The following is a 23,593-nucleotide window of genomic DNA, read 5'->3' as shown; positions in this document are numbered from 1 at the left end:
TATATATATATATATATATATATATATATATATATATAATTATTTTCTTTGTCTTCTGGTTGTTAATAGGTGTTTGAATACAAGAGGGACTATGAAACAGTTTTTGAGGTCAATGGGATTAGAGGGAAATTGTAAAGGCAACAAAAATGTTACCAAATAATAGCGTAAGATACAAAGTATAGTAGATTTAAGACATCTTTGTAAAAGAACAACTGTTATGAGCTGTTTCTAGACCAGAACAAACTCAGACAGACAACCACAGGCTATGGGTGACCCATTAAAGACTTCAGTGTTTCCCCTCTGAAAACTAAAGGATACTGTATGCGTCTTATTTTAAATATGCTTTATTGTCCCAGATTTTCCTATAAAATTTAAAATAAATTTTTTGTTTTGTTACTGAAAGGCAGATTTTGAAATGCTATAGCCTATAGCCTTTGTAATGCTTGCATAATCAAAACAAAAAGATGGAGCTGTGAATCATTTGTTATTTTATGTGTACTAATTATATCTACTCTTTACACTATTATTCATGACTTCAGTTCTGAGGTTAGGATTGTGCCTCTTTTTACCCAGCAGGTGTTTAGCCCTAAAATATTTGTTTGTTCAACATTGTTGGCCCAAGTACCTGTGACTGTGGGCACTAACTAACCTCTTTCTAAATACACACACATAAGTACATGTACACACTCTATTGATGGCATTTTTTCAACATGTGGTATAACCTAAAATAAAACCTTAAACATGGTGGTGTTCTGAAGAAACAAACCGAGAAGTGATTTTATTTAAAGCCCAAGATTCTTTAAATAAAAGGCGCGGTTAGGACAAAGAAAAACAAGGCAGCACTGTCCTCGCTCATTTCCCATTTGGTGTTTTTATATCCACACCCTGTATTTTTAGACCAGCAATGAATCAGGGATTTTTATTTTCTCTGCTAAGTCTGGTTTGCCAAAAACATTTGGCGTTGTGGGAGGAGGCTGTTTGCCTCACACAGAGTCTCTGTGTTGGTTCTGGCAGGATGCTTTTGGTTGAAGCAGGCGCAGCGGGCAGCACCCACCCACAAACTGTAGGCAGCATGCAGAGCAGATAGAGGGTGGGCAGGTCCTACAGACACCCAACAGTGGACAGCTTCACTCCGTAAATTAGAATTCATCAAAGGAATGCATATCGACCGTCGCCTTTAATGCCAGAGATTTAAACCAAGATCTTCTTTTCTTGGCCAATGACAGTGGACTTTTCCATCTACTACCATCAGGCAGACGGTACAGGAGCCAAGACCATTATTACCCACAAGCTGTCAGATTACTGAAGTCTTGATGGTAATACTGAACAATTGACAATAACTTTGCACTAAGCCACATCTGTGACAGCTAATATGTTTATTGCTGCTTCACTATGCGGCTGTATCATGTATGTCTCTACCTTACCATCATAATTCAATTAGTCTCAATGTTACTCACTACCTGGGAGTAGTGGCGCAGAGGTTAGAGAACGTAGGCCTGTGATAGGAAGGTAGCTGGTTCAATTCCCGGTACAGACAACCTCTGTCTCCACCCTCATTTGCCCCACTCTGGGCCCTAGAGCAAGGCCCTTAACCCCCACCATCTGCTCCCCCAGGTGCCCTAGATAGCAGCCCTTCGCTCCACACAGGGCTGTGGTAGCTCGGTGGTCTGTGGTTGCGTCAGGAGGGGCATCCGATGTAAAAATAATTGCCAAGTCTTCGTGCAACTCAGTTCGCTGTGGTGACCCCTAAGGGAGCAGCCAAAAGAAGAAGACAAAACTCATTACCTATGCAATAACCTGTCACACAACCCTTGTAGTATATGTTATGTGCATTATATAACATGTACATTTAAGCTAATACCTGTGAAATACTTATTTATTCTATTCCATCCTACTTGCACCGTTATATTCTACCATGTTGTTGTTTACAATATTTCTGTTGGACCTTGTAAATATTGTATTTCTTTTTCACTTTTTGGTACTTTATTTTGTACCCTCATTTTCTTTTTCTTCTTGGCGAGTTGAATCGGTTCTTATCTAGAACAATTTCATTGCATTGTTGACCTTGAGTTAAGCTGCATATGACAAATAACATAGCAGTGTTAAAATTTTGGTCAAACCTTGAAATAGCCTTTTTGTGCAGTCACATGCAATGTTACAAGATGTCTTGTTCAAAGTACGTGTTGAATATTTATAAAACTGAGTTTTAGCCATTTTTGTGTTTGTTAATGTTGATTAGTTTTGGCGGCCATCTTGAGTCGAATTGATTACAATATCAATCTGCTGTAGTTGTCCATCCATTGTTCACCTTTTGAGATTTTTATTCATATTTGTCCTTTTGTTCTTGAGACATTTTGGTAACAGACACACACAGACAAAAGCAAAACCATTATCTTTGTCTTTCAGTGACGGCAATAGACTGTAGCTCAATGAAAACCCCAGATATCGTGATTTAAACTTGAATAAATGAGTGTAATATGAGTGTGACACAAAGAGTAGTCCAACTGTACGTGTCAGTGATTGTGGGCAGCGCTGCTTTATGTTCGTTAGTCTGAGTCAGCTCATGAAAGATCTGGCTCGCAGTGAAGTGCAGCTCTGTTCAGCTGTGGGAGTCGGAGGAACTAGAAAAAAGGCTTTTTGAGATCACAGATTTATGCCTTCCCTTCAGTTGTAACTCACCAGACATTCCTCAAACTGCTGAATCCACTTACTTGTTTCTGGAAGAGCGGTTTTAACTTATCTGAGCACATTAAGAGGGATGTACATGTCTTGATTTAATATAAATTTGTGTTTTCTTGTCAATTTGTGGTTTGCTTGATTCCAGCTCACTGACATTTGTGTTTTGTTCTTTCTGGATTTCCCACCTCGCTTGGCAAAAGGCCGCACTCGTGATCAGAGCAAGAAAAGTTTTATTTCCTCACAAAGTCAAAAAAGGATCTCTGAGGGAGGTTGCTAAAGGATTTCCTCTGAGGTTCTTCAAGTATTTTAACCCTTGACCCAGTTGATAATTGACTTTTTTTAGGCATTTCTTTTAATGTTTTGCTTTAATGTGAGAGCTTGAACAAAGATGCAGAAGGTTTTCATTTTATGTGCCCCAGTTTTCTGAGCTGCCTTAATTAGTGTTGAAAATTAACTCTGCAAGACGTAGCAACCCTCTGAGAGCACGAAGCCAATCAGCAAAACTAATGCACAACTCCCTTCAGGGGAAAAAAAACTTTTTATATGCTTATGTTTTGGGAATTTACCATTCAAAGCAAATGGTGATATTTGCTATTAATAAGAGATTTTTGAATAATTGTTTTGATGGATTGCATATTGTAATCGTGTATAAAATATAACTTTTAAAATGTTAGAAAAATGTTTTTTGACTTGCATTAATGCAGTTGTTTTTGACACATAAACATCTTTTGATGTGCAAATGATTACACTTTAATAATATTCACTTGGCTGAAATTAACCCAGTTTCAACAACAGCGAAGTCGTTTGTGAAAGAAAGCTCAAAAACCGTATTAAATCTTTTTTTAAATTTTTTTATTTACAGATGGTCATTTCACTGGAACCCCTCCATCATATGGTTATGATGCAGATCGGGCAGAGGAGCAGCGGCGGCACCATGACATCCTGCCGTACATCGACGACTCGCCGTCGTCCTCGCCGCACCTCAGCTCCAAGAGCCGGAGCAGCCGAGACACTCTGTCATCCGGATCTCTGGAGTCCTCCAAGTCGGTCAGTGTGCCGTGTTTCCATTTTCTGTAAGATTAGAAAGGTAACTTCTACTTTTAAATCAATTCAATTAGTTTATTTATATAGCACCATATCACAACAAAGTTGTCTCAGGGCACTTTACAGGAACATTCACATGCATAAAAAAGCCAATTAGTAAAGTTTTCTATCTAAGGAAGCCAGCAGATGCATTGAATCTTCACTTCGTTGCAGTGTCTCATCCTGACCAAGCACAGTGGCAACAGTGGAAAGGAAAAACTCTCATTTAAAAGGAAGAAACCTCCAGCAGAACCAGGCTCAGGACAGGCAGCCATCTGCTTTGACCAGCTGGGTTTGAGAGGACAGGAAGGAGAGGCAAACAAACACAGAATGGCAGGTCCCGATATAGGTCCAGGTGTATCTGAAAAACTAGACACATGTCAAGGATAGAAAAAATAATTACAAGTACAAAACAGCAGGTTGAGCAGAGTAAGTAAAGACAGTAGTATAGTGAAAAGGTGGTCTGTTTGTCCTCCAGCAGTCTAAGCCTATAGCAGCATAACTTAAGGGATAGCTCAGGAAACCCAAGCCAATCCTAACTATAGGATTTATCAAATAGGAAAGTCTTAAGCCCAGTCTTAAAACTTTCAGCCTTACGGACAGAAACTGGAAGTTGGTTCCACAAGAGAGGAGCCTGATAACTGAAAGATCTTCCTCCCATTCTGCTTTTGGAAACTCTATGAACCGCGAGTAAACCGGCAGTCTGAGAGCGAATTGCTCTGTTAGGAAAATATGAAACAATAAGATCTGCAATATAAGATGGAGCTAGGTTGTTGAGAGCTTTGTAGGTTAGAAGTAAGATTTTGAATTCTATTCTGGATTTGACAGGGAGCCAATGGAGAGAAACTAAAACTGGAGAGATATGAACTCTCCTACTAACTCCAGTTAAGACTCTGGTAGCAGCATTTTGGATCAATTGAAGGCGTTTTAAAGAAGTATTTGGACATCCAGATAGCAAATCATTGCAATAGTCCAGTCTAGACGTGACAAATGCACAAACCAGTTGTTCTGCATCATTTTTAGATAAGATGTTTCTAATTTTAGCGATATTACGCAGGTGGAAGAAGGCAGTTCTAGTAACATTTTTAATGTGGGGGATAAAAGACATGTCCTGATCAAAAATAACACCAAGGTTTTTAACATTGGAGTTGGAGGCCACATTAATGCCATCTAAGGAGGGAGAAAGACTGAAAAATGTATTCCTAAGGTGCTCACGTCCAAAAACTAAAACCTCAGTCTTGTCTGTGTTCAAAAGCAGAAAATTTAGGGTTATCCAGGTTTTTATGTCTTGAAGACATGCTTGTAGTCTAAGTAGCTGATTGGATTCATTGGGTTTCATGGACAAATATAACTGAGTATCATCGGCATAATTGCTGCTGTCCAGCCTCTCCTGAAAAATCCAAACCTTGACCCCTCAGTCATATCCAACTTCCGGCCTGTCTCCAGACTCCCATTTGTTTCTAAACTACTGGAGAAAATAGTTGAGTCCCGGTTGAAGTGCTTCCTGGAGGATCACGCTATCCTAGAGCTACTCCAATCTGGCTTTAAACCTCTCCATTGCACCGAAACTGCCCTACTGAAGGTTTTTTAATGACATCTTCTCTTATCCACAGATACTGGTGATTCTGTGGCTTGATTACTGCAATTCGCTCCTGTTTGGTATCAGTCAGACCTCCATTGCACGACTACAACTGGCCCAGAATGCAGCAGCCCGACTTTTAACCAGTACAGGCAAAAGAGAGCACATTACACCAGTCTTGGCCTCCCTGCACTGGCTACCAGTTCACCTTCTAATCCAGTTCAAAATACTCCTGTATGTCTACAAATCGCTGAACAGTCCCCCCCCCCCCCCCCATCTCTCTGATTTGCTACAGCCTTATGTCCCACCACGTTCTCTGAGGTCAGCGGACCAGTTGCTCCTCACAGTTCCAGGAACCCGTCTTAAGCGCAGAGGTGACAGGGCCTTCTCTTTAGCAGGACCAAGACTTTGCAACGAGTTGCCTCTGCTTGTCAGACAGGCCCCTCCCTCTTGATTTTCAAATCCCGTTTAAAAACCCACTACTATTCCATAGCTTTCAACACCAGATGATCTGTGTTTTGAACCTGTATGCTCCACACTGGTTAGTCATTATATTTATTATCTGCAACATTTTTATGTCTATATTCTGATTTACCTCATTTTGTATTTTGCTTTGTGTGTTGCCTGTTTTTCTGTCTGTACAGCACTTTGGTTGGCCTTGTCGCCGTTTTAAGTGCTCTATAAATAAAATGGTATGATATGTTATGGTATGGTATAACAATGAAGGAATGGTTCAGATTTTTTCACATCAGTTTCTGTGGGAAGGTTAAATTGTTTTCTTACAGCAGGTAAGATACCTACTCATAACATTTCCACAGAAGCGCACTTGAAAGACTTTTTGAGCTGTCACTTTAAGAGAATAGTATTGATCAGAGTTATTTTGGTTGAATTACCCATCACCCTTGTCACTTCTCCTTCGTCCTTCCCTTCTTATTTGTCTGAAGACAAAAACAGTTACCTATAGCAGCTGGTGCTCTTCAAAGATGATCATGAATTCTAAGATATCAGGTCAATAAGTGCACTTTGATCATAAATTTAAAGGTTAGTGTCATTCCAGATGCTGCTAATCAAATGCACTTGATTCACTAATCAGCAAATATGTCTCTGGAGGAGCAGAAAGGTTGGTGTTTTGTTAGAAAAGAACACTGCTTTTATAACTCGTATAGTAATTTTAAAGCTTTGTTTCTTTTTATTTCCTTTCACAGAAATAAATAAATGCTGCAAAAGACATTAGTTGAGCCAGATTTAGAGGCAGAATCTGACAACGGTCAGTTAAATATATGAATCTAGTCAAATAATTATTTTTCAGACTTTAACTACCTTCCATAAGCGTAAAGCTACCATCGTCCTTTATTTGCCCTTTGATGACTCCTCCTCAAATGTCCTCTTCCTCTGACTCATGAGTCAGTCCAAACACATCGTAATTGGCTCAGTCTGAGCTGATGGCTTTATGATGTCACTGTGATGAGTCACCGTCAGTGATGCTGGGGTTTAATTATTTCATTTTCAACTCTCGCTCTTTTTCTGTCTTCTGTCCTTCTTGCAGTGGAAAGTTAAAGTTACTGGACATCACTGATAAGAAATAATCAATTTACTTTTGATGTTGCTGCATTTATTAAATCAAATACAGATGGGCATCACTTTCTGTTTGTTGGAGTTTCTTGACTTTAAAATATGGTTAGCATTTAAACAGACACGCAGCAAAGTTGTTTGAACAGACCTGAAGCTGTAATGTTGGACAAAATGATTTTTATTGCACCTCTACACCACGTTGAACTTCAACACACTGAAGCAGCTAAACCATCCTTGCTGTCACTGCCATTCCTTCCCTGTGAGCATTAAAATAATCATCAGAAATCAAATCCCACTGCATGGCTTTGCATTGTTCAGATTATTTTAAAAACAGACATCAGCTGTGGTTTTGTATTTTACATCTAACTGATATTTTTGTGTCTGCTAATGTTGCTTATGCCCCTTTTCCAGTCCTTTTATTACCGGTACAGTTCGACTCAGCTCGGTATAGTACACATTGTGTTTCCTGTATACTTTCAGTACTGGTTCTAGTGGGTGGGTTAAAATTAACGCCACGCGTCTTACCAGCTGGTGGTGGTAATGCTGGTGGTAAGACCCTGAAACAGGTTTCAGTACAGGGTGAGAATTTATTTTGAAGTTTCTGATAAATTAAATTAAGTTCACCATTAAATCTCCAAAAAAACAGATTTTACAAAAACATCTATATTTAAAATTTTATAGGTTTTCTTCATCATTTGATGTATTTGCACTCATGTCTACTTTTATTGTTCAATTTAGATATGTGCTTTTGTTTTGTTCACAAATTATTTTATTTTAGCTTTGATTTAAATTGTAATTCTTGTTTTGTGATTTGTTCATCTGTGGGTTAGAATAAAGTTGAACTAAAGGCTGTATCTCTTCTTTAAACATATTTGAGAGAAATATTCCCGAGAGATCCAATAATTTTGTCTTTTGAGGATTTTTCAGGTGAGTTAACTTTAACAGATTATTTAATAGTCATTCAAGTGAAAACAGGATTTCATAATAAAGCCGACACCATTTATTTTATTTTTTAGTCTTCACTGATAAAAAAAACTTTTTTTTTATACGTAATTTTTTTTGAAAAATCGTTTCCACCCTCCGTCCCAGACCCGTCCAGGTCCGCCCATTCGCCAGGGGTTGGGGTCGGGGTCTGGGCCTTGGCCTCACGTGCTTCTGCAGTTTGACATCTTTTATGATCCTCCGCGGTGACCATCGGAGCTCAGAGCCCGCAGAGCATGCGAGGCTGGATCTCCGGGTCAGCAGCATGGAGGATCTTCCATGGTGACCGGTGGAGCTCGGAGCCGGGGAGATGACGCCCTACCTGGCCTGAGGGGGCTCCGAGGCTCTGCTGGAGAGGACCAGGGGGGAGTCGGGGACTGGCAGAGCTCCATCTAGCTCGCTCCGAATTTTGTGGTTGGCCACCAAGCACAAAAAATGCCTGCACTTCAGCATTAGACCACGGTGTTGTTGTTGTTGTTTTTAATATCTTTAAAATAGGTCCAATTGCTACTCGGGTTCGAGTTATTGCAAATGGCGGATCTTGTTGACGTGAAAAGTTTCTCAACAGCCAGTGACTCCACCCCCTGACCAATCAGTGACCGACAGTGTTCTGACATCATGTTTTGGTGCCGGTTCGGCCCGCTTGGAACCCCAGAGAAAAGGGTCCTGAAAAAAGGGAGCAGTTCTCTGAACCGTTACTAGTGGAACAGCCTTGGAACCGTGCCGAGTCGAGTCAAACCGTGCTTTACAGTTACTAATGGAAAAGGGGCATTAGATGTGGGGACCATCTTGAATTGGGGTAGCTATGAGCCATTCTCAGTCTCATGAGTGCACTTGTCAAGCTTTTTGTGCTGATCCGTACATATCTCCTGCAAAATATTCACCCAGAAACACATGGGGAGTAAATCAGATTGAAAAGCTCCCGCATAGGTGTGTTTGAGTTCAATGGGAGTTAAGTGTGGGTTCAAATATGCAGTCAGTCTCCCCTTCACCCCAAAGATGGGCTCATTAGTTGCCAGAGTGATGAATAAAAGATGGGGCGTCTGGAGATGTGGGGACTTCCTCAGGGAGTCGTCTGGGCTCTGGAAGGATGAATGAACACTTAATGTCTCCTTTCTGCTCGCACAGAAAACTTCTACCTGGATGTTCAAACTCCCTCCTTTTTCATCTGGACCCTTGTGGCGTTTTATGGTGATTTTTTATTTTTTCAATTTTTTTTAAGAGTAATGTTGCATTGTTGCTCAGCAAGAATTTTCATTCATTTTTTATTATTTCTTCCTGCCCCAGGCCGTGAATACAGAATGAAAGTTGTCACCTTTAAGTGCAATCATAAATCATAAGTGCAGGACACGTTTACTGTACCTCCAAAACACGTTTACACTCGGTTTGAGCATTTTTCTCCACTACACGTTTTAGTGTCTGCAGGTTGTAAACAATTCAAGGGTTTTCTGCAAAAGCAGATATTAGTAGTAGGTAGTCTTCTTTTTACAAGTCTAAATGGTCTGATGCATTAAATATATCTCAGAAGATGGGGGAGAGTGATGGAATCAAATATAAAAATAAATAAAAATGAGGAGGATGAAGTGATGCAGAAGAAACTAACTTTCCTGACTAAATAAATAATTAGACATTTTTCTGTTGGCTAAGGTCAATTAGCTGTGGTGGTATGATGATGAGTGCCACAGAATAAATAAATGGTCTTTTTAAAGAATTTCTGTGGAAAATTATCTCTTTTGTTAAAGAATTTCTCAGCTTTTCTAATATGAAAATAAAACCTTAGGTTTTGCATTTAGAGAACTGGATCAAATCTTATTGTGGCTGCTACTTCCAGATCAATTCACTCATTTCGAAATAAAGATAAACAAATAAATGAGCTGATCAATTTTTATCGATACTGGCCACATGTAAAGCATTGGCAATCACCCTGCCTATACACAGGTAATCCATTACCAAGATGGAAAATGAAAATGTAGCAGCAGTTGCTACAACCAGCTTACTACAGCCCATGTTTGAGTTTTTTAAGCAAGAAAGATTATGATTGGCAACGGCTACAGGGAAACTCGTATCAGTCATTCTCATTTTGCCCAGACCCCTCGTGTCAATAGATGTTGCTGAAAGGCTTCCAACCCCTCACAGTTAAATAAATTGGTTATACATTCAGTTAAATTTACTGTAGTTGAATCAAGAAGCCCACTTTTTACATCAATAATGATTAAGGCTGCACAGAATACAGAAATTTATCTCCATATCAACATTACACAGGATGCTTATACAATGAAAAATCATAATCCATTACAATTATATATACCCTATTGTCCAGTATTGTTGCCCTTGATTGGTTGATTGGAGTGAAGAAAGTGAAGGATTATTCTAAATTAAATTGTCATCGATATATTCAAAAATAACATTACAGTGATGTTTTTTTATTATGTAACTTTACTAAAATGTAAAACATATATCCTAATAATAGTACATTTTTGATTGGTCAGTGTTTTTCGACCAAAGGCGTCCATCTGACTCATGAATTGTTGGCTAACGGAAAGCAGATTCATTCTGGCTCCAACTATAATAATAAACAACTCCTGTATACAGTTCTGTAATTCCTGAAGGGTTTCTTATTCTTCTGAGTCTCAACAGTTCCCAGAAATCTATACTGGCATCCACTCATGCAGTGGTCATGGAAACGGGTTACCATCACGTAGTAAAACCATGAACACCCACAGACATAAGCTTTTCTTTTTACAAGTGCATGTAAATAATTTAAGAGCAGTCTATAACATACATTTTTGTTTAGGAAAGTAAATCAATCAACCTTTATTTATACAGGTAAATCCCATTGAGCCTCGAGGACTCATTTACAAGAGAGACCTGATTTCAACAAAGAAAGATGACAACAATGGACAACAGCAACAACAATAAACAGTTATAAAAAAGCATACTACAGTTTTTTTTTTTTTTTTTTTAACAAATAGGATGGCTAAAAGGAAAGGTAACAAAACAAACAAAAAAAAAAAACAGCTAGATTCCAAGACAAATGTAGAAAACTAAAAACAGGAACATGTCAGCATTGGACCCTGCCAGGTGTCCAACAGATTCTTAAAGACACCAGTAAACCAGTAAAAATAAAAATAAAGCGCATTGATATCTGTTGTATGGCTCACATTTTGACTTCAGTAGCCTGAATATGCTGAAACTTGGCAATAATTCCAAAAAGTGCTTATTTGGCAAACATTTTTCTCCCTTCATCTGCTCATCTTGACCCCTTTACATCTCATATACTGTATATAGTTTTTGAGGCAGATTATTAGTGGCAGGATAAATATGTTCTGTGAGTCAAAATTTCATGCATGACGAGGTTTTTTTATTCTAAAATGCCAAATATTTTGCATTTCGTTCTTAATTACTTGGCTTAGTTTGCTTCTCTTTTGTCTACCTTTCTCATTATTTCTTGTTTTTTTTCTTCTCTTTTCTCCTCCTAACCTGAGGGCATGAACGCTTCAACCTCCTAACTTTGTCTGGTCTCGTACATGCGCATATTTATACCCCAACCCTGTTTTTTTTCCTGCCATGGGAGACCCAGTCTGTTTGAGTTATTTCAGAGTTTGTGGTTAAACAAGACAGCCTGAGGAAATTCTCTGTTTTTCTGTTTTCTCTCATGTCTGTGAGCTTTGACTCAGCTGAGGGCAATGGGGAAGCAGTCGGGGAGGATTTTTTAAAGATGTATTTGTTGCATAAAGCATTCCTCCAACAGTTTCATGGTGAGCTTAGATACACACATTTTTTTTTATTCCAAACTCGCTTTCATTTAATAATTCAAAAACGGCTGGTTCAAGTTTGTTTAGTCCAAATGCGACAATGGCACTGGATCCAGGAGGTTAAAAACATTCAGAACTGCTTCCTACATATGTTACTGTAGTGCCCGTACTACATAGTTAAATAGTTAACCAATAGGTTAGATTAAAATGCATTACATTGGTCGGGGCCCTGGGAACGTTATTTTAAAGGTAGCTGTACTAACAGCTTGCAAGAGATACAACTTACTGTTTATATTCAATTTAATGGCAGTCCTCCACTTAGCAGGGAATTATGACTTTACACTTTGTTTAACCCACTAAGAATTTAATTTGCTTCACATATAAAATTAAACAAAGCAACTTTTCAAACATAAAATTCAACCCCAAAATAACACGTTGCAGGCCTGAATCAACGTTTGGGTGCGTGGGAGCTAAAAACAAACAGCTTGTTCGTGCACTGAGCAAATAAAATAAAAAGCACGTGCATTGGTTTAGTTTTGTACTCACAAATCCTTCAAAGTTTGAGATTGGATCGGGAAAAGGTAGATGTGGAGATCCCTTGAATATGGCACTGAGTAAAGTAAGTAAACAGGTGATGTCGCATGGAACACCAAGGTCCTTCCTGGCAGCAACCTCAATGGTGGGATTCCAGTCTGGTTTTCACACTAATCCACATTTCATGCAGCGTACCATTAATCCCGCCCACTCCCATCTGATTTGGCAAAATAAAATGCTTAATCCAATACAAAACAAAGCTGAACAAGACTGACACTTGGCACAACTCAAAGAGTAGGTTGTAAACCTGGCGTGTGGCACCATTCCTCAAACAAACTCTTACGTGACCTTCAAGGAACAGTAAAAATGACAACGGCCTGTTTCAGTCTGCTTAAACTACTTTGTAGATTTTCTTGACCAAATATGAACCGTTTTGAAAATGATTCGTTTTTAAATGACTAACGAGTTTTTATCGTTCATATTTATTCCACTTATCACTTAGCCATTGTTTTTTAAACTCAAATGATATCACTATGAACTTAGTTTAATACTTAGTTTGTACTATATAGCACTGTTCAAACTGGGCTACATTATAGTGGAGATTCCTAAAATCCTTTATATTATTTGTGTTTTTACAGACTGAATGTGACCTGGAAAAAGGTTTGGAGACGAGGAAGTGGGTCCTGTCCGGGATCTTGGCTACAGAAGAAACATATCTCAGTCACTTAGAGGCTCTGCTGCTGGTGAGAAAACACGCTTTTTACATGAAAAATACACAATATAACCCCTTCTTGTAATTACAGTCACAAGGTAACCTTTGCTGAATATCAGTGACGTTGTAAAGTTGAGTCATTTTAACTCCCCTTGCGTTGCCACGGTGATTTCATCCTTTGGCCTTCAACTTTTCTGCTTTGATTCACCCATCATTTCCCAGAGCAAGAAACAGTTATTCTTAGCAAGGAAGTGATAAAACTTGTTCACTCGCTATCTTTTAACTTGCCAAACAGCATTTAGAAGGGCATTACGTTGTTGGGGACATAGTTTTCAAAAGGTTCTAAGGAAAGAGAAACTCTTAACTGTTAAGGCCAAAGATAAAGCAAAGATCTTGTGCAATTACAGTAGTAGTATTTGGAGTAGTGTTTGTTTTTTTAAATCACTCAATTTTTTCTGCAAAATTCTGTAGAACTTACTGAGCTTTTGCCATTTTTATGTTGGTTAATTGAGTTAGCTGTGATGGCCATTTTAATTTAGACTGGCTTCATAAGTTAATTAATTTTAAATGTACCTCAAAAGATTATTTTATGAAAGTTGCATTAAAATCCATCCAGGTGTGCATGAGATATTTTGCGAACAGCTGTTGGTGAAATTGTAAATAAAGCTCTTATGCAATGTGTTGGGGATAAGTCTCAGCTACTACTTTGTACTACTCAAAACATTTTGCTTAATATCTTTAAAAATGGCTTGAGTTGTTACCATGTTTGTTTTTTAAGGTCAATTGGTTTTTGCGGCCGTGTTGAATTGAGTTGAATCCAAAAGTTAATAATTTGCAGATTCACATCAATCAAATGCTTTTTGCACGTTTTATTAAAATCCCTCTGTTGGTTCACGAGATATTTTGGTAAAAGACGGGCAAATACATTATCATCAGTTTTCATGCGCAATAATAAGCCACTATTTACCATAATCACTGAACGCATCACTCCCTTGAGATTTTAAATATTTCAGCCTGTTAAAGACAATTACTTAGAACAACTTTTCATTAATTTGTAGCAACTCTTTAGGGATGTTGGGGGGGTCTCGAACCCTGCCAGTAAAAAATCCTGAACAAGATAATGAAGCCATCAGATCTTACTTTACGGAATCGAGCATTTTTATGTCCTTATTTATTGAGATAGTTTAGTTTGATCTCCTCTGTGTGCTGCATTGAAGTTTGCTGTCCCCCGTCATGGAGCAAAAAGGGGGAATTGGAAATACTCTCCGTCTGGCTGTCCGTCCATCAATGATGCGAGCACGATAACTTGAAACTATGTGAGATACCGACTTCCATTTCAGTGCGTCTACATTTAGGCGTAAGAAAGATTCCTTTCGAAAATTGGATTGCCAGGTCAAAATCCAAAATGGCCTCCTCCATTGATGCATCTCCTCTTTGATAAACCTTGCATAATTTGGAAAAATAAGCAACGGGACAACTTTCTTTTTCATGTGTGGCTATACCTAGACATAAGAATGGTATCTTTTGAAAATTGGGGTGCCATATCAAAATCCAAGATGGCCACCACCATATACATAGTTAAACTGGCCACGCCTATCATTTGAGGAAAATATACTTTCTAGTATTTGTATTGCTTAAAAATATAGTTTCCTCAAATGATTGGGGTTGCCAAAGATGAATCTATGGTGGCCAAGGCCACCAGTGGCCACCTCCTGGCTCTGCCATTGCAACTGGTAATGGATAAATTTGCTCCCTCCGCTCGCCAGGATCCATCACTCTGTGCTGCCTCGAACAAGAAAAAAAATTACCTCTGTTCTTCTACACAGTGTAACGCCACTTGAATACCTTGCAACAGAAACATTAAGGTTTACATACTTGCCTGTTCAATTCCAGTCCAGAAAAACACCCCTTGAAAACAACAAACATTCACTATCCAGGTCCTTCAGCAACGAGGGACATTAGTGTACTACTTGTTTTTTATTTTGTTTTAACTCTTAGATGCCATGTAAGATGCCTTGCAAAGCATTTTTAGGTCTTATTGACAACTATGTTTGTTCCTCTCAGCCCATGAAACCTCTGAAGGCTGCTGCTACGACATCACAGCCCGTGCTCACCGTGGCCCAAATAGAAACCATCTTTTTCAAAGTGCCTGAGCTCTACGAGATTCATAAAGAGTTCTACGATGGACTTTTGCCTCGCGTCCAGCAGTGGAGCCACCACCAGAGAGTCGGGGACCTTTTCCAGAGGCTGGTGAGGCTTTTTAATGTACACACTCAAGGTTCATGATGGCAAAGAAATGGGTAGAGCTATGGAGTTAGTGGGTTTGAGGTTGTTGTCTGTGCCTGTGTGTGTACCCATGGCAGCAGCTAAGCCCTTGGGTGTAATTGTCTGACGTTACCCCTAATTAAAGTGACATCATTGGGCAGCCGGAAAGTTTCACAGCAATGCAGGGTACATTAAAGTTCTGTATCAACCAACAGAGACTAATGGTAAAGTTTGTACATATTGAGAGTTCTCAGAGGCAGAAACCATCAGCTCAATAGGCAAATTAAAAATGTTGATTGGATTTTTGTACTGGAGTGACATCCTTCGTTTTTTTGTCATTTAAAAATTTAAACAAGGTGAATCTGGATTGCTATTGATGTTCCATTTCCACTTAAACAGCTGCTTGCTCTTTTTGTGTCATGCAGCCATTTCTTTCAAAGGATGTCAGGGCCAAATGTACAGCGCTCAGATTCTGTTTAATCATTTTCACAGTGGGTCAATTAACTCACAATGAATCATTTGTTAAATCTCTCCAAAATGCTGCTCCTCTCTCCCACTGCTTACATGCTATGTCTCTCCCCCTCTTGGACTCATTTATGCTTCAACACACACACACACTCACAGAGGGAGGTTCAGGCATGCTTCACAATACCCCCTTTCTGCCTCAGGCAGCTGAGGCCATCACAGCACTGTGTGCTTTGTGTCTTGAAGAAGCTGCTATAAATAGGAACTGCTTTCTCTATACACACACACACACACAAACACATGTGCATGCACAAAATTTTATTAATTTATCTCAGGAGGCTTCCTTTGGGCTCCAGATGAGAGATTAGAATTTAATTTGTTCCTTTTGCCTGCAAAACTGCACATTTAAAAATGGTTAGAATCAAATATTAGCAGTCATCTGTTTTAACAAACAGCTTTTCCCTCTAAGAAAACTGACACGCAGTTTCAGGAAACTATGGTTCTGTGTTTCTGGTATAGTGAAGTTATGTGTTTTATGCAGGGTCACTGTTGGCAACATTGGCAACATCCAGGAATAATGATGCACTTTTTATCTGTAAATTGTAAAAGACTGACACAACTAAACAATGTGACTTTTCCATTACTGGAACATGGACATAAACGGGGCAGAGTTTAACGACTTAAAATTCTGTTGAAATCTGACTTCTTGTGCCGGAAAAATAAGAAATGTCTCCGAGTCTCCTTCATGTGCACACATTATGTAAAATGAAGCACGTGTTTTATTGAATTGTCAGTTTGTCTGGACAGTTCTCCATTTTCTGTGCTTGGTTCAATCATTACAAGACCAGACATGGTCTGAACCATCATTTAACTTTAAATGAATTGTATGGTCATTTTTGGAATGATGTTATTTTGCATACTTAGTACCTCATCAGCCATGACACCAGTCATAGAGCAGAAGTCTTTGTTCAGTCTAGACCACGGCAGTTCAACTAAATTGCACAGGGGGTCACAGTTACTGAAAACCAAGCTCTCAGGGGCCGGACCTCCAGCAGTTATTGTCTAAGTAAGTTTGTTTTATGGTTTAAAATCTAGTTTTATTTCAAATGGACTCATTGGTGGGTCAAATTGAGCTCACCCGTGGGCCTGATTTAGTCCCCGGGACTCCAGTTGAATAGCCCTGGGCTAGACTAATGGCTAGCCCAACGAGGAATACTTTTCTATACAATTTCAGGCTTAAAAAACTTTTTTCTTAGAAACAACATATCAGCGTGAAAGAATGCTACATTAGTGAGAAAAAGTTGTTTCAAAAACCAGAAAAAGATAGTGGACCTTCATCTGGCTAGCTATATTAGCCTAGCCTGGAGGAAGACTTGCCTTTTTCTCCAAATTCTGCTCTATAACTAAAATCACGGCTGATAAGGTACTATTAACAACTACGCTTTTGCTTTCACACATTTGCTCACATTTAAAACACAGTCTCGTTCCTACCCAGACAGTAGCTAATGGAAGTCAGAAGGAGCAGATGTTGAAAAGAGGAAAAGGAAAAATGATAGGTGACAGCCGCTTCTTTTTGAGAATGACGAAGGAAGAGAGAGATTAAATAGGAGTAGAAGAGGTGATTCATATGAGTATTACTGGGGATAGGGATGGCTGTCGACATGGCAAGTAGATTTAGACTGCTGCTACTCTGATAGAGCTGTCTCACCATGACTACGCTCGCTTACGAGTCGTGAAATATCAGAACAAAGAAGACGAGAGACAGAAAGAAGAAAGCAAAAGGCAAAGTGTCGGTGACGCTCAGTGAAAGTCACTGTTTGAAGGCTGAAAATAGGGCATATTCACAGCTGTGATCCTGCTCCCCCTAAACACAAGCGTCACACAAGGAAATCTGTTAAACCAGCTTTGAATAGGTTTATCAAATATGGGACATGCAAAACATTAACAGGAAGAAATGATAAAATTCAGTGTTGCTCTGGTGATTGACCGCTTTGTTTCAGTTGAGCATTTCTCCACTCTTGCACAAATTGGTAATATTTTTTAATAGTACACAATCACCTCTAGATGGAGTGTAATATTTTGATTGCTATCCTTTCCATTATTATGCTGAATTGCTTCAGCAAGTTAGTAAAAACTATAACGCTCCTAAATGTCGTTTTTTTTTTTTTTAATTCTTTTGTACCAAGCTATCTGCTGATATTAGCAGCTTGCTAACATGATACCAAGCAAAATAGTAACAGCGCTTCTATCTAGTAGCAGTTGGAGCAGTGGCGTCTTGTAGAGTTTTCTCCGGGGGGGCTATAACCCCAAAATAGACGTATACCAAAACATATTCTAAGCTATCACACCAGTGTATTTACATGAATGAAAACAACAAAGCAACATTATAATGTCATGTATTTTTTTTACTTTTTACCTAAACCTAAAACATGAATGCACCAGTTTAATGCAATATGGAGATGGCTGTTAGTTAACTTTTTAGTTATTTAATATATTAAAACTATTTATTTTATGAGTATATGTGTTCATTTAATAGCAAAAAAGCAAATTCACATAGCACCTATAAAAAAGTAGACTATTATATAGGGCAAGGTGTGCTCCCCACTTTTCACAGTACAGCACTACTATGACTAAAAACATTGTCAAATACCTACATCGCACAATTAGCTTCCATCTCTCCTGTTCTCTTGCTCTATTTCCCATCACTGTCTCAAGCTGCATTCGGCTCTGGGCGCAGGAGAGGAGCGCCCCAGAATGGTCCTATCTCTTGTATTGAAGAGGAGCTACTGCTTATGTACAACTATTAACAAGAGTCTATGGGCAAACATTTTTGTGCCCCAGGGCGTAAATACATCACCAATCAGACAATATTGATGAACAAAACAACTTTACTCATCATTAACTATAAAATATTTATCTTGCACAACAAAAAACTGCATATATTTCAAAATGGTTTATTTTATTATTTCTTTTTTTTACGTCTTAATCAAGGTAATGTGGTGAGTGGTGGGACGGCACCCTAGCACCCTGTATTGGCCAACCGCCACTGAGTTGGAGTATTTGTTGGGGATAACGCTCAGCTATTACTACACCACATTTTAGCTCATTATCTATAAAACTGACTTGACTTACAGCTACTTTTATGTTTGCTAAGGTTGATTAGCTGTGACAACTACACACACACCGACACGGGCAAAAACATTGATTTAAAGACCCAGAGATGCTAGTATTTTGACACACTAAGCCATAGCTGGGATGTTTGAGTAAGAATGAAACTATGTCTAATTTCTGCCATTTTACGTGTTTGCTGTAATTTGTCAAGACCTTGTTTTTCTAATGTTGTTTTCCACACGCCTACTGTCCAACAGGGCAAACCCTGAGCTGAGAAATCCAAAAACCTAAGCACTTTTTCATCACTCAAACCTATTTTTCTGCTGTGACGATATAGCTGAATTTGGGTGAGCTTTTATGTCGATGAATGGAGCTTTATGAATGTGGCTGGAAAACATTTGGGCACTCTGTTACCTCTGCAGTCAAACTGTCACGGTCTGAACAGCCTCCGCTGTAGTGCAGATTGCATGGCTCAGGGCAAAATGCAGCATTGCCAAAAAAATAACAAAAAACTGCTTGTCTCCTTACTTTTTTTATTTTTTTTGGCTTCACAATGCTATACGAATAAATAAGACATCAATTTGAGATGGTTCTGCTGTTTGAAAATTTCCATCAATTGCTGCATTTTAAAAATAGTTTTAAAGTATTTAGTGTTTTGGTTTTACATACAGCTCATACTCCATTCAACCGTTAGTCACACCATTGTTCAGTAACGTTTAGGAGTTTTTCCACAGGCTGTTGCTCTTTAAAAACAATTTGCCTCGAGCGTTCTGACAGCATATGAAGTTTGTTTCTGTTCACCTCGTGACGTATACCGGTATCTTCTTATGGTCTTTACATAGTTGCCAAACTAGTCAGCAGATGTTTAAAAAAAGAAAAAGTGAGGTCTGTTCTTTCTGTGACATGCCGCTTTGGTGTAAATTAAGAGTAGCGAGACCACAGCTGATGAAATTAAGCTTTATTTACACAAAGTAGTAGTTTTTTTATATCTTAGAAGCAAGATTTTCATACTTAGTGGGGAAAATATTCACCACTCTGGAACTAAAACTATGTTGCAGTAGTGCATTTAGAGCACTTACAGAAGCAAAGATATTAGTTATGGAATAAAGGCAAAGGTAACCGTACTTCAGCACAATCTTAATGCTGATCTTGTAAAATTAAACTACTGTACCTAATATTTAAGCCAACTGTTTTTTTCCTATAAGTTGTTTTTTTATTCTCTCCATTCTTTACATAGCAATATAGTTTGATCATTATGTCCGGACACGCCCATTTTTGCACATTGACCTTCTGTTTCAGCTTTAAAGGGCTGCAGTCGAACACATCAGATGTTTATCAAAGCTTCAGCGATTAATTAAGCTGTACTTCTCTTAACTGTGTGTTCTCAGTATTTTCATGCGGCGAAGAATTGAGTGCACTTGCTTTCTTTTTATTCTTTGGATAAAGTTGTTGAATCCGTTCTTTTCGCAGTCTGCTCAATCACCTGACTGCACAGTTCTCACACTGTCATTAACACAAACAGGAGTCTCGAGTGATGCACTCACGCAATAAATCTGGATAATTTAGGTCCTTTGAAAGTGAGTACCGTAAAAAAAAAAGTTATGAACAGATAATATATTACCTGTTGTAGATAGCTCTTTCATCAATCTCAGTTTAGAGAAATAGGGATTTTTCCTGACCGGTTTGATGAGCCAACAGCTAGCTTGAGCTTGACTAAGGCTGTGTTTGAGTTATCCACTCATTCACTATATATTGTCAGTCATTTTGTAGTGATCCTTCAAATTTTAATTGTAAATTTCATTCACTATATACTGCCCTAGAAACTGGCCATGTGGTTCAGTAAAGTAGTATACAGAAGTTGTACACTACCATGGTGGAAATGGACCATAATACATAGTAGCCTGACACAGTAGGCTAGTTGAGGCTAATGCTAACGTCCGCATTTTCATCACACTCATTGAAAACGCTAAACATCTCTAATATAAAGTAGCGCATCTCCTCTGTCTGAGCTGTGGGACTGAGAAATTATAAGAAAATGCGTATTGGTCCTGTATTTAAAACATGTAATCTAAATATTTGTGTTTTTTTTTTTTAAATGTGTTGTAATTCACATTATAAAATGAGTCACATTTCACACGTTTTAATATTCGGTGGCTTGTTTTTATTATTTACGCACACACAACAATATTAAAATCAATTGTTCTGCACAGAAATATTTTGTAGGTGATAGTAATTTATCATTTTAGTGCATTGAACGTTCTTGTATAGTTGCATTTTGTGGTTGTGTCAAAAGATGCAGTACAACAAAAACTTGTAACAAATGTGAAATGTATTATTTTTCTCAAGTGTTCTGAATATACTAAAATACTATCATATTACACTGCTGTCAGCTTTGCGTTACATGTTTAGTTACACTGTACAGTAGCAGCAGCAGCTAGCTGTAACACTCTAGTGCAGCTTAGGGCGCTTCCATCTGAAATACCTATTTATTTACAAGCAACGATCTTTTTTTGGTCTTGGTCCCACTCAGATTAGCCTTGAGCTCCAAACTGAGGTTGTTTAAAAGCCATGCACAACAGGTAAGATGTTATTTATTTGTAGCCTTTCCACAGAACCCCACTTAAACTCTGAAGTCTCCATTTAAAGAACGGCGCAAACAGATTGAAAAGGTCTGATTAAATGTAGCAACGTGCACCATTTCAAATTTAACTCGTGTTCAGCACACTCAGGTAAAAGATGCTTATGTTTGAGATTCATTTTAAAGGTATGTGTGTGTGGGGGGGGGGTGTCTTTTGACAATTCGTACATAGCCTGTCTTTGCTCTGTCCACATTGCTCAGTCAGCTTTTGTTCAGCAGAATTGATTGTCCTTTTGTTCTCCACTGAGATGAATCCCAGGGCTGACGGGCAGCGTTTGCTGGAATGTAATTCCATCATCCAGCTTCCTAAATGTGCTATCATAGCCTCGGTTACACCAGTCATTAATTACTCGACCCAGCACAGTGCGGGGTCTTTGTAGTTGCCAAGGCAACGAGCAGCAATGATCACCGCAGTTAAACGCTGTTGTTTTGATCCGTCTCTCCTTCGCTGCTTGTTTTGTTCAATTTTTTTTATATATATATTTTTGTTTTTTTTACAGGTCATTCTCTCAGACTCTGCTGACTGGACTAGATTCTCTGTCTCAAATATAAAATTACAAGAAATATGCGTCTCACGTTCGCTCTTTGGCTTATTCAAGGTTGAAGAGAACTTTGCAGACTTGCTGTGTGTGCAAAAAAGAACAATTTTCTTATGCAAACGTTTTAAAATATGTAATTCTTTTTTTTTTCTCTGTCCCTGCTGTCCAACAGGCTAGCCAGCTAGGAGTTTATCGGGTGTTCCTGGACAACTACGAGCTGGCTGTGGAGACGGCGGAAAAGTGCTGCCAGGCCAATGCGCAGTTTGCTGAAATCTCTGAGGTAAACTTTAACTCTTTGGGGATAAATTCTCAGTGTTTTGTATTTTTAATGTCTTTTATATAATCAAAACGACAAGTGAGCAAACTGTTAAACAATGTGTGACATTTGAGTTCTCATGTTGTCCAATACAACAAAAGAACATTAACGTCTATGTAGCGTTTAGGCTGTTAAAGAGGAACAAAAAACTCCCGACACCTCTAAAAACTGCTTAATCCTTTTTGTCTCTGATGTTCTGCACACTTACCATCTGCACAGCTTTTATAAAACCCATGCTTTTAAAATGTAATGTTCCACTAAATTATTCTTTACAAATCCAGCCAGGTGCTGTTTAATGTGTGTTTTGTGCTTACAGGATTGGTTGTCTGTATTTTGCTTTAATGCACAAAAATTGGTTATGATGGTGTGTATTTATGATGTCGTTTCTCACTGGGTTGTAACTATTGATGATTAATTGGTGAACGGCGTTCCTGAGGAAGTCTCTAATCATCTCGATCATAAATCATAATTATTTAAACCAAAACTGACACCTGGTTAAAAAAAAAAAAGGCTTATTTTGTGTTCGCCAAAAGTTCATGCTCAGTAATCAAGGTACAATCAATGTTATGAGTGCTTAGTGTATATTTAGTTGATGTTTTTCTTAGTTCATATCTTAGATGTTATTACTGTTTTTCTTATACATTTTATTGTTGGATGTAACTGGGACCCTGTGTACATAATTTCGCTCCACCACATGTACCACATGAGGTGCGAATGACAATAAAGAAACTCTGACTCTGACAAATCCAACAATGTTCTGCGGGGTCATTTGGACGTTTTTTTTTTTGCTGAGATGTTTCGTCCTTCATCCAAAGGACTTCTTCAGTCTGAGGAGTCACAAACAAACTGAAGTCCCACAAGTCCATCATCTTATTACCAGCAAACTGTTTTTTTTTTCCACTATGAGAGTTGGTGCTTGTGGGACTCCAGTTTGTTTGTGGCTCCTCGGTCTGAAGAAGTCCTTTGGATGAAGGACGAAACGTCTCAGCCAAAAAAAAAGAAAAAGAAACCGTCCAGATGACCTGACTTATTTAGTGTTGCATGCACATTACAAAAATGCAAAAATAAATTTAATTACCCATTGTTTTGTCAAGTGGGATGAAAATAAAACTTAAATTCCATCCAGTCTGCTGACTTGGCTCAGGAATTGTAAATAGATAAGTCTTCGTCTGGGTTTTATCAGTCCTGCCAGTCAGTGTTGAGGCAGTATCTACTTGTCAAAGAGGGAATTCATCATGGCTGGTTAATGGTCTAAGTAATGATGCATGACGCTGAGGATGATGATGGGAGGGTGGGGGGGTGAGGATGGCATAATTAATGTGGAAGTCAATGACCTCAATGCCTGAGCTAAAAGCGCAGCTCAA

The 23,593-nt window shown here is 38.6% G+C and overlaps 1 protein-coding gene across 1 annotated transcript in view; it reads left to right on the top strand.

Moving 5' to 3' along the window:
• The window catches only part of bcr (BCR activator of RhoGEF and GTPase), a 92,826-nt gene that overhangs the window by 49,796 nt on the left and 19,437 nt on the right, over positions 1-23,593 (top strand). The window contains exons 2-5 of the mRNA XM_037692382.1: positions 3,542-3,726; positions 12,822-12,926; positions 14,960-15,145; positions 22,086-22,193. Coding sequence (XP_037548310.1) covers positions 3,542-3,726; positions 12,822-12,926; positions 14,960-15,145; positions 22,086-22,193 — 584 coding nt within the window. The remainder of the gene's footprint in view (positions 1-3,541; positions 3,727-12,821; positions 12,927-14,959; positions 15,146-22,085; positions 22,194-23,593) is intronic.

This window comes from Nematolebias whitei, chromosome 18, assembly GCF_014905685.2.
Source record: "Nematolebias whitei isolate Nwh7 chromosome 18, NemWhi1, whole genome shotgun sequence".
NCBI lineage: Eukaryota > Metazoa > Chordata > Actinopteri > Cyprinodontiformes > Rivulidae > Nematolebias > Nematolebias whitei.
This window is presented reverse-complemented; position numbering and strand designations above follow the sequence as displayed.